Raw genomic sequence first — 12,480 nt, 5'->3', positions numbered from 1 at the left:
TATGGGATATCAGCGTACTCAGGACAAATTGGACAACAACTTTTGAGGTCCAATTTCTCCTGGTACCCTTGGGAAAATAAAAAAATTGGTGACTAAAAGATCATGTTTGTGGAAAAAATACGATTTTTTTTATTTTCACGCCCGGGCGTTATAAACTTATGTGAAGCACTGGAGGGGTCAAAGTGCTCATCACACATCTAGACAAGTTCCTTGGGGGGGTCTAGTTTCCAAATGGTGTCATTTGTGGGGGGTTTCCACTGTTTTGGTACATCAGGGGCTCTCCAAACGGGACATGGTGTCCGATCTCAATTCCAGCCAAAAACGTCAAATGGTGCTGCTTCCCTTCCGAGCTCTGCCATGCGCCCAAATAGTGGTCTACCCCAACATATGGGGTATTAGCGTACTCAGGACAAATTGAACAATAACTTTTAGGGTCCTGTTACCCTTGGAAAAATAAGAATTGAGGGTGAAAAGATCATTTTTGTGGAAAAAATATTTTTTAATTGTACGGCTGTATGTTATAAACTTCTGTGAAGCCCTTGGGGGTTCAAAGTTCTCACCACACATCTAGATAAGTTCCTTGGGGGGTCTAGTTTCCAAAATGGTGTCATTTGTGGGGGGTTTCCACTGTTTAGGTACAACGGGGGCTCTCCAAACTTGACATGGCGTCCGATCTGAATTCCAGACAATTTTGCATTGAAAAAGTCAAACGGGCTCCTTCCCTTCTGAGCTCTGCCATGCGCCGAAACAGTGGTTTCCCCCCCACATATCAGGTATCCGAGTACTCAGGACAAATTGCACAATAAATTTTACAGTGCAATTTCTCCTGTTACCCTTGGTAAAATAAAAAAAATTGAACCTGAAGTATTTTTTTTGTGAAAAAAAGTGAAATGTTCATTTTTTTAAATATTCAAAAAATTCCTGTGACGCACCTAAAGGGTTAGTAAACTTCTTGAATGTGGTTTTGAGCACCTTAAGGGGTGCAGTTTTTAGAATGTGTCACTTTTAGGTATTTTCTATCATATAGACCCCTCAAAGTGGCTTCAAATGTGATGTGGTCCGTAAAAATAAAATGGTGTTGAAAAATGAGAAATCGCTGGTCAATTTTTAACCCTTATAACTTCCTAACAAAAAAATTTTGGTTCCAAAATTGTGCTGATGTAAAGTAAACATGTGGGAAATGTTACTTATCAAGTTTTTTGTGTGCCGTATCTCTGTGATTTAAGGGCATAAAAATTCAAAGTTGGAAAATTGCGAAATTAAAATTTTCGCCAAATTTCCGTTTTTTTCACAAATAAACGCAAGTTTTTTAACTGAAATTTTACCACTAACTTGAAGTACAATATGTCACGAGAAAACAGTGTCAGAATAACCGGGATCCATGGAAGCGTTTCAGAGTTATAACCTCAAAGGGACAGTGGTCAGAATTGTAAAAATTGGCCCGGTCATGAACGTGCAAACCACCCTTGGGGCTTAAGGGGTTAAAAAATGTTTTGTGCGATTTTATATTCTTACACTAGATGTCAGTGTGCCTATCCACATTTATATAAATAAAAAAGAAAAAGGCAGCATAAGTGTCCCTATAAAATGCATATATGTATAGACCAAATAAAGCAGTGCAATATAAAGTGAAACCACAAGTGAAAATCGTGTTAACTTACAGTGAATACTGCTTGAACTGCTCCTGGTCACCTGGAATAGGACGCCTGGAATGGTCCTTTTCCAGGTGACCAGGAGCAGTTCAAGCAGTATTCACTGTAAGTTAACACGATTTCCCATAATATATGTCCAATTACCGTCTGGTATAAATACCAACATTACTTTTAGGCTGGAGTCACACACAACCATTACAAAATCGCTGCGATTTTAACGGTACGAAATCGCACAAAGATTTCTTGTCCAGGGATCCGTCTGTCATCCCATTTTCCGGCGATGAACCCATTTTATTCGCATCTAAGCATCAAATTGACAGCCAATGTCAATGCCTGATGCTCTTTCCTGTTGACCTGGAGAAGTCTTGCGATTTAATCGCAAGTCACACTTGTGCATTTTCAATGCGATTTTTAATCGCATCCATAGACTTGCATTGGCGAATCCGATCCGAAAATCGGTGACAATCGCAGCATGCTGCGATTGTCTCGGTCCGAGGAACGGATCTGATAAAAAAACACATGATGGGAGCAGCACCATAGAATAACATTGGGACGAATTTTTTATCGCATTGCATTCGTCCGATTTAATCGCTAGTATTAAATAGGTCTCCTTCCTTCTTTGTGTGGTGGTTATCCCCAGACATGGATTACGGTGTGGGACAGAACGACGAACAGGTGAGGGATATGGTTGGTTTGTATTTTTGTTTTGTAACAGGAGACGAGTGGTTCAATGGAATTGGCTTTATGTGAGTATTACTCTGTTATTTCTAAATTAAAAAAGGAAAATAAAAGACTTTATACTTGCTGTGTGTTTATTTACAATACATACTGTATATAGAAAGCAATGGGATGGTCACTGTTTTCTAATGTTGCTCAGTAGTAAAAATTGTAGATAAGAAAAATAGTAAACTTCGGCACAAAAAAATTATAGTCTTTTGAGTTTTTATTGTAATGGTTAATTAGACAGAAATTAGGTAAATTAGATCAAAGTGAATATAGATATACAGGTGCTTCTCACAAAATTAGAATATCATCAAAAAGTTAATTTATTTCAGTTCTTCAATACAAAAAGTGAAACTCATATATAGAGTCATTACAAACTGTGATCTATTTCAAGTGTTTATTTCTGTTAATGTTGATGATTATGGCTTACAGCCAATGAAAACCCAAATTTCATTAGTGGTCTGTATCCGTGCCATGGTTTTGTCTTATATGCAAAAGAAAATAATGATGAAGGTTTCCCAAGTTTATCCTGAGGTCAGGGTCACACTACCGTACATTCTCTCATGCAAGAGAATCAACTCGATTAAGCTAATGACACTTGGCTCAAACTGTCTACCGTGAGAGAATCGTATCAAAAGTGTGGAGAATGCGGAGAATGTAATTGCTCCATCTTCTGCATTGTTTGTGTCCTTGTTTTACACACACCCACAGACTTTAATGGGAGCGCATGTTCCGATTTGCGGAGCAAATCACATGTTGCAATATTTTTTTTCATCATGACGAATCGGCATGAGAAAAAAATTGCAGCTCTACACTGTCCCATAATATAACATTGATCTGATTGCTATCCGATTAATCATTGGATCGCAGATCTACACTGTCCCATAATATAACATTGATCTGAATGCTATCCGATTAATCATCGGATAGCGTTCATCAGAGTTATACGCTCGCGGGAGCAATACCTAACAAACATGATGCATCTACTTGCTGCCTGTTTCTTTCATAGATCCATTCACTTGATTGGGCAACTTTAATCCATCAAGTAGGACGTCTTATAGTTTTTGTTTTATTTTCAAATCGTTAATTTACATAGTTCATACAGTATGAAAGGACCCGTAGAATGTACATATCATGGCTATTCATTAAAAGTAGCGGAAACCACATTTTTGACAAAAATGGACCTGTGAATGAGGCTTAAGTAGTGAAATACAATTTAAACCTAGGCTCTTTTACAGACACTTCTCTTGATTTACCTCATCTCTAACTTGTTAATGCTCTCTCAAAGTTTGTGATGATATTAAAGGGAATCTGTCACCTCCTGGGATGTATATTACCTATTACTATGGGCATACAGGTAATAGAATGGTTAAAATAGTCTTACATGTATGCCTCATAGCAGCAGTCTAGTTGTGAGAAATTGAGTTTTAATATTTTATGCTAATGATTTCTATCAGTGTCCGTGGCGTGCGGTGCCTGGAAGAAATCTCTGCCTCCTGTCTTCATTATCATAGTGCCCCCCTCCCATGCACGTCACACTGATCTGTAATGTGCAGTTGTGGCACCATGATCCTGCCCCTGTGCCCTGCACTCACGCTATTATCCGTGCCTAATCCACCGTTTTATGGGCAGTGTCTTTATCCTTCGGCGCTGTTGAGTCACTGTGCAGTAAGCAATCCCCCCCATCTCTTACAACTGTTCGTACCCCACAGACTGGCTTACAATTCCTGCTCCTGTAATGTGGCACAGCGGTAGTCGTGTGCAAGGTACCGTACTTGTCTCTCGCGCATGTCCTGGCTGGGTATGGGAACTTGTACTATGAGGGTGCTACCTCCGTGCAGGCCGCATTTAACCAATGTTGCTGGTTGGCCAGGACCTGATGTTAATCAGTTCATGAAAGGAGACCACCAGTTTTTAACAAGTGATGCTTTACTAAACAGCCATTGTGTGACAACTATATACACAGGGTATCCTCAGTGAGGAGCGCGTTTGCCAATATGTTTGGACTCAGCTTCAAGCTCTCTGACACTTGGGGAACTCTCGCCAGGGGCACGCACTTCGTCTCACAGCTGCTCAGAGCCGTGCTGCTAAGCTTACTTTCTCCGGACCTTTCTCACTTGGTCACTATGCTCTCTGATCAGTCCTCTGAGAGGGCACTGTCCTCTTTGTAACTCTGTCTCTGTTCTTTAGGATAACGCGGTCCCTCTCCCAATCTCCTCTCTTTCTTGCTACAGAACACCCACTGCATTTGGCCTTGCTGAGCACTCAGACCAAATGTCTGCTCTAGCTAGCTGCAAGCTAGGCCCTGTCTGAGTTTCTAGAAGGAAATGGTCACTGTGCCTTTCACTAGCCACTCACATTATGGGCTGATGCCAAACATTAACTCTACCGATTCACTGTCTGTTGCAGTGCAGAGCATTACAATACACTACCATTACAATTCACATTACATATCTCTATCACAATAACCCTTGACATTACACTTTACATTAGAACAATAACATTGATGTCTTCAAAGGGGAATAGGGCAATATGTCCATCTCTTTACACTTCCACCCTCTTTACCAGGGCTGTGGAGTCGGAGTCGTGGAGTCAGAGCTCATTTTGGTGGAGTCGGTATAAAATGGACCGACTCCGACTCCTAAAATATATAATAAATTGGGTACAGTAGTTCAATGCAGAATGTGCTGAATAATTTTTAATAGGAATTTGGGAAAGTTATGAAATGTCCTATAAATGGCTGTTCTATTCCTGGTCTAAGGCTACATTCACACAAGAACAGGTTCTTGCTATTGTAACGGACAATGCTTCAAACATGATAAGTACAATTAAACTGATGAATGAAAGTAATGAACAACAGCTAGAAGAAAATTTAGGATTCAGTATGTTTGAGATGGAAGGCCAGAGTGCTGTTCATGTAACTGAGGAACAAATAGATATTACAACAGAAGAACAGCAAAATTATACTACTGATGATCTTGTTGAAGGTGCTTCAAAACACTTTCATATTCATCACATGCGCTGTGTTGTGCATGCACTGCAGCTGGCAATAAAAGAAAGTCTGCAAGAGGGACATGCTGGAAATCTGATTGGAAAAGTGAGGAAATTGGCTATTGCTACCAGGACCCCTAAAATAGATTCCATCTTGAAGAGACGTGCTGGGAAAGGGGCAATTGTCGATCAAGCCACTCGGTGGGGCAGCACTTATTTAATGACTGAGCGATTGCTTGAACTAAAACCGTTTCTTATAGATATGACAAACCCTCAGGTAACCCTAAATGAAGGTCAATGGACACAGGTGGCTGCATTGAAGGAATTGCTTAATCACCCATTTACAGTGACTAAAAAATTACAAGCTGAGGATTTAACTCCTGGCATTTTCATAAGGGAGTGGAAGAAATTGCTATTTTGCCTGTCCCAAAGAGGAGGTTTAATCGCAGATGACATTTCTGCTTCAATGAAACAGAGAGACACAGCTATTGGAAAATAAAATTTTTCTGGCAGCTGTTTATGTGGACCCAAGTCATCGTATACTGCTTCATGAGCAACAGCTTTCTAAAGGAAAAGAAGCTCTGACTGAGGTAGCAGTTAGGGGAATGGCCTACAGGAGGACTGCCAGGCGCAAGAGGACTTGGGTCCTGACAGTGCTACTGCTGCCATATCTTCATCCTCATCAGATGAGGCATTTGACTTTGACAAGTATTTGGATGACATGGAGCAGGCAAAGCGTTGCCGCAAGGAAAAAGATTTCACTCCGTCTCCTATAGCATAGCAAGCAGATTGACCATATTTCAGCAAAATGTTTCACTTGCTCTCAAATAGAAAAATTCAACTGTTCATCAAAACTGACTGCATGAGGCAATTCCTTTATACCCGGAAATTGTTAGAGATGTTGCCCATGTGGTTACGACTTTGCCTCCAACCCAAGTTAGTGTAGAGAGGTTGTCCTCTGGCCTTAAAATGATTAGGTCAGATTTGAGGTCATCTATGACGGAGGATCTGATGGAGGCAATTCTATTTCTTAGAACAAATTCATAGACTGCACAAATGTTATTTAATATGTTTTTGTTGAAAACTGTTTTTTGCCACTTATATAGATTATTACATAGTGTTATATATATATATATATATATATATATAACAGCAGCAACCTGGGAAAACTGTTCAACAGCATCCTAAACAAGAGGATCCTCAGCTTCCTCACCGATCACAATGTCCTCAGCAAGAGCCCAGCAGGGTTCATGCCAAACCACCGCACTACTGACCACATCTACACCCTGCACAGCCTCATTCAGAGACACGTCCACAATACAAAGAACGGGAAGATATACGCCTGTTTCGTGAACTTTAAAAAGGCCTTTGATTCGGTGTGGCACCCAGGCTTATTCCTGAAACTGCTGGCGCGTGGAATAGGAGGAAAGACTTACGATGTTATCAAAAGCTCCTACACCGAGAAGCTCTGCAGTGTGAGTGTGAACGGCAGAAGAACGGCCTATTTCCAGCAGAGCCGGGGAGTCAGGGAGTCAGACAAGGCTGCAGCTTAAGCCTAATGCTCTTCAACATTTACATCAACGAGCTGGCTACCGCTCTGGAATCTTCCACAGCACCAGGTCTCACCCTCCACGACGACCAGGTGAAATTTCTGCTGTATGCAAATGACCTGCTGCTTCTGTCACCAACCGAGAAAGGTCTCCAAGAAAACTTGAAATCTTAGAGAAATTCAGCTCCACCTGGGCACTACTGGTCAACCTAAAGAAAACCAACATCATGGTGTTCCAGAAGAGAAAGAGAAAATCAGACCAGCACCCTTCATTTGTCCTCAACAACTGCACCCTTACAGGAACGGACAAATATACCTACCTGGGCCTAGAGATTCACCGGTCAGGGAGCTTCAAACAAGCCATAGAGACCCTGAAAGACAAAGCATGCAAAACCTTCTATGCTATCCGAAGGAAACACTACCATTTGAAGCCACCAGTGAGGGTCTGGTTAAAAATCTTCGACTCTATCACCCCAATCCTCCTGTATAGCAGCAAAGTCTGGGGTCCTCACACCTACTCAGACTGGTCAAGGTGGGATTCCAGCCCAACAGAAATATTCCACCTGGAATTCTGCAAGCACCTTCTCCAAGTCCATCGGAGTACCTCCAACAGTGCTTGCCGGGCCGAGCTGGGCAGATTTCCTCTACACCTAATGGTTCTAAAGAGGGCACTGTCATTCCGGGCTCACCTAAATAGGAGCAATCCAAGCACCCATCACCATAAAGCCCTGACACATGTAGGTGAAACAGAAAAACCAGGATCCTCGAAACAACCCACCCAAACCCAACCTGACCAGAACACCAATCACAACAATCTGACAAAAGCCGGAATCAGGAAGATGGTAGACGAAGGCCAGGAGATGTACGTAAGTGACTGGAAGAACGACATCATCAGCTCACAGAAACTGACCATGTACCAGAGTCTACAGAGAGACTACAGACTGGCCCCATATCTGGAGAAACTCCCGGACCCCAGAGACCGCAAGATCTTGAGCCGATATAGACTCAGTGCCCACAGTCTGGCCATCGAATCCGGCCGACACAGGCAGAGCTACAAGCCCAGGGAGGAAAGACTGTGCCAACACTGTGACCTGGAGGCCCTGGAGGATGAGACCCACTTCCTGCTACACTGCTCCAAATACTCAGCAGTGAGGGACACTCACTTCAGGAGACTCTCACATCTCTTCCCAGATTTCATCACCATGAAGGAGAAAGAGAAAACATATCCTGCTGGGGGAAGAAGAGAGAGCAGTGGAGATAGCAGCACAATATGTGAGCGAATGTCATAGACTGCGAGAAAGAGAACTATGATATGCCATGGACTTCTATGGCCCTCACCCTGGATCTGCCCCATGCCCCCCATTCACCTTCCCTATGCCATGGACTTCTATGGCCCCCACCCTGGATCTGCCCCATCCACCTTCCCTATGCCATGGACTTCTATAGCCCCATCCTGGATCTGCCCCATCCACCTTTCCTACAGCCCCTACCCAACATTCCTACAGTCCCTATCCCTATTCCCTTTTGTACACTTGCTTTGGCAAAAGTAATGTGTATTTACTTCTGGCAATAAAGCTTCTTTGAATTGAATTGAATATATACACACAATATATATATAATCGATATTACATAGTGTATTACATATTTTCAATTTATTACAGTTTTTTGTGTTCTAAAGTTGTAATCCAAAAAATAAATATTATGTTCTATCTAAATATCTTGATTATTGTATCATAAAAATGATTAAATGTCTGATGTTCACATTGTACTACAATAAATTTCTCACTTAAATATAAGCAATATATGTGGGAGTCGTGGAGTCGGAGTCGGTGTAAGGGAAATGTCACGCGGGGCTTAGGACAACTAAGGCAGAAATACCCGGGGCCCCTGTGGTGTCCCTTTCACTAGGGGAAACCCTGTCTGACCCTCAACCCAGGGTTTTTGCTGAAGGTGCAAATGCCTGAGCCTCCACCCTTTCCTTATCTCCTGCTCAGCCCTGCACTTAACCCTCCACCCTCCACCCAGTGAGGAGACACACCACCAAAGCTCCCACACAAATAAGACAGACAGGGAGAACTTAAACTGCACTGCGCCGCACACACACAGGAATATACAGTAATGTGAACAGGGCACAACTAAACACAAATATGGGAAGGAGAAAGGATAACGACGGATCATACCACACCAGATACGAATCTCTCTCTCTGCAACACCTCCACTCCAGACCGGAACCACTTGGTATGAAAACACAAGCTATAATCGGCGACGCCCATATGCCAGTATGACTATTTAAAGACCGTGGGCGTGACTAACCTTCCAACCTGGTCTCCAGCAGGATTAACCCCCGAGAGCCTGAAGATCAAGCCGGCGCCACTGAGGCTATAGTGGCTGGAGGTGGAACTACCTCTGCCTGCCGGACGCTGTGGTGTGAACAGCGTCCGACATGACAGGAAATTAAGGAGTCGGAGTCGCAGGTTTTGCTTACCGACTCCACAGCCCTGCTCTTCAACCTGATTTTCTTACCATTACTTGACAGTTCTTTCATTTCCTTGAAAACCTCACCTCGTTTTCTTTTTATTCTCAAAGGCTTACACTTGCTGTCTACATATATACTATGGCATTTCGTGTGATGATGTGATACCTTTTTACAACTCAATTTTCAAGATATGAAACATGAATAAATAAACACTTATTATTATCATTAACAGATTGATGAATTGCCAGAAGGAGCAGTGAAACCACCTGCAAATAAATTTCCAATCTTCTTCTTTGGCACCCATGAAACGTAAGTTTGTACTAATTTCTGATAGTTTGCTTGTAAGATATATTTTAACATTTTATAACGATTTTGGAAAAATTGCAATAAAAACAAAATGCGAAAAGATTAAGATGTGTGAGTAAACTTATAGGCAGAGTAATAAGTTCACCATATTTAGCCAAATTGATAGACCATTCTTATTTAATTGCTGCTTCTTCAATTGGTTAGACATTTTAGATTAAAGGGAAGTACTGTATATACTCGGGTGTAAGCCAAGATTTTCAGCCCATTTTTTTAGGCTGAAAGTTCATCTTTCGGCTTATACATAAGTCATTGTCCCGGGAGGGGGAGCGGCAGGAGCCGGCAGCTGTCACATCATACTCACCCACTCCTCGCGCGATCGCTGCATGTCGTCCCTGCATCTCTCTGTTGTCCAGCTTCTTCGTGTGTTCAGTGGTCGCATGGTACCGCTCATTAAAGTAATGATTATGCACACATCTCCACTCCCATAGGCGTGGAGCGCATGGTCATTACTTTAATGAGCTGTACCATGTGACCGCTGAAGACAAGAATAAGCTGCCTCGCCTGGACAACGGAGAAGCAGGGAAATTGCAGAGACCGCGCCAGGAGGGGGGTGAGTATGCATACAACAGGGGGAGGACGGAGGAGCCATCCATACACGGGAGAGGACGCTGAGCCATGCATACAGCAGGGCGAGGACGGAGGAGCCATGCATACAGCAGGGGGAGGACGGAGGAGCTATGCATATAACGGGGAGGACGGAGGAGCTATACATACAGCAGGGGGAGGATGGAGGTGCCATGCATACAGCAGGGGGAGGACGGCGGAGCCATGCATACAACAGGGGGAGGACGGAGGAGCCATGCATACAGCAGGGGGAGGAAGAAGGAGCCATGCATACAGCAGGGGGAGGATGGGGGAGCCACACATACCAGGGCAGGGATGAGGGGACAATGCATACCCGGCTTATACTTTAGTCAATAAGCTTACCCAGTTTTCTGTGGCAAAATTAGGTGCCTCGGCTTATACTCGAGTATACAGTGGGGAAAAAAAGTATTTAGTCAGTCAGCAATAGTGCAAGTTCCACCACTTAAAAAGATGAGAGGCGTCTGTAATTTACATCATAGGTAGACCTCAACTATGGGAGACAAACTGAGAAAAAAAAAATCCAGAAAATCACATTGTCTGTTTTTTTTTTTTCATTTTATTTGCATATTATGGTGGAAAATAAGTATTTGGTCAGAAACAAAATTTCATCTCAATACTTTGTGACATATCCTTTGTTGGCAATGACAGAGGTCAAACGTTTTCTGTAAGTCTTCACAAGGTTGCCACACACTGTTGTTGGTGTGTTGGCCCATTCCTCCATGCAGATCTCCTCTAGAGCAGTGATGTTTTTGGCTTTTCGCTTGGCAACACGGACTTTCAACTCCCTCCAAAGGTTTTCTATAGGGTTGAGATCTGGAGACTGGCTAGGCCACTCCAGGACCTTGAAATGCTTCTTACGAAGCCACTCCTTCGTTGCCCTGGCGGTGTGCTTTGGATCATTGTCATGTTGAAAGACCCAGCCACGTTTCATCTTCAATGCCCTTGCTGATGGAAGGAGGTTTGCACTCAAAATCTCACGATACATGGCCCCATTCATTCTTTCATGTACCCGGATCAGTCGTCCTGGCCCCTTTGCAGAGAAACAGCCCCAAAGCATGATGTTTCCACCACCATGCTTTACAGTAGGTATGGTGTTTGATGGATGCAACTCAGTATTCTTTTTCCTCCAAACACGACAAGTTGTGTTTCTACCAAACAGTTCCAGTTTGGTTTCATCAGACCATAGGACATTCTCCCAAAACTCCTCTGGATCATCCAAATGCTCTCTAGCAAACTTCAGACGGGCCCGGACATGTACAGGCTTAAGCAGTGGGACATGTCTGGCACTGCAGGATCTGAGTCCATGGTGGCGTAGTGTGTTACTTATGGTAGGCCTTGTTACATTGGTCCCAGCTCTCTGCAGTTCATTCACTAGGTCCCCCCGCGTGGTTCTGGGATTTTTGCTCACCGATCTTGTGATCATTCTGACCCCACGGGGTGGGATTTTGCATGGAGCACCAGATCGAGGGAGATTATCAGTGGCCTTGTATGTCTTCCATTTTCTAACTATTGCTCCCACAGTTGAGTTCTTCACTCCAAGCTGGTTGGCTATTGCAGATTCAGTCTTCCCAGCCTGGTGCAGGGCTACAATTTTGTTTCTGGTGTCCTTTGACAGCTCTTTGGTCTTCACCATAGTGGAGTTTGGAGTCAGACTGTTTGAGGGTGTGCACAGGTGTCTTTTTATACTGATAACAAGTTTAAACAGGTGCCATTACTACAGGTAATGAGTGGAGGAAAGAGTAGACTCTTAAAGAAGAAGTTACAGGTCTGTGAGAGCCAGAAATCTTGATTGCTTGTTTCTGACCAAATACTTATTTTCCACCATAATATGCAAATAAAATGAAAAAAAAAACAGACAATGTGATTTTCTGGATTTTTTTTTCTCAGTTTGTCTCCCATAGTTAAGGTCTACCTATGATGTAAATTACAGACGCCTCTCATCTTTTTAAGTGGTGGAACTTGCACTATTGCTGACTGACTAAATACTTTTTTTCCCCACTGTATACGGTATTTATGTCAAAAAACGCTATTAACCTGCAGATATGGAGTTCAAAGACTAAATGGAATAACCTGTAGCAGATATTGTAGCCCCTAGGGACCAGCATGTAGTACAAACAAAATAACATCAGATAGAGGGG

At 42.9% G+C, this 12,480-nt stretch overlaps 1 protein-coding gene across 1 annotated transcript in view; it reads left to right on the top strand.

Moving 5' to 3' along the window:
- HDGFL3 (HDGF like 3) overlaps nt 1-12,480 on the top strand; it is a 96,918-nt gene that overhangs the window by 25,034 nt on the left and 59,404 nt on the right. The window contains exon 2 of the mRNA XM_073568528.1: nt 9,624-9,700. Within this exon, the coding sequence (XP_073424629.1) occupies nt 9,624-9,700 (77 nt within the window). The remainder of the gene's footprint in view (nt 1-9,623; nt 9,701-12,480) is intronic.

Source organism: Dendrobates tinctorius, unplaced genomic scaffold, assembly GCF_039654945.1.
Source record: "Dendrobates tinctorius isolate UK_male_01 unplaced genomic scaffold, ASM3965494v1 ptg000022l, whole genome shotgun sequence".
Lineage (NCBI taxonomy): Eukaryota > Metazoa > Chordata > Amphibia > Anura > Dendrobatidae > Dendrobates > Dendrobates tinctorius.
Note: the sequence above shows the minus strand (reverse complement) of the source record. Positions and strands in the feature narration are given on the sequence as shown.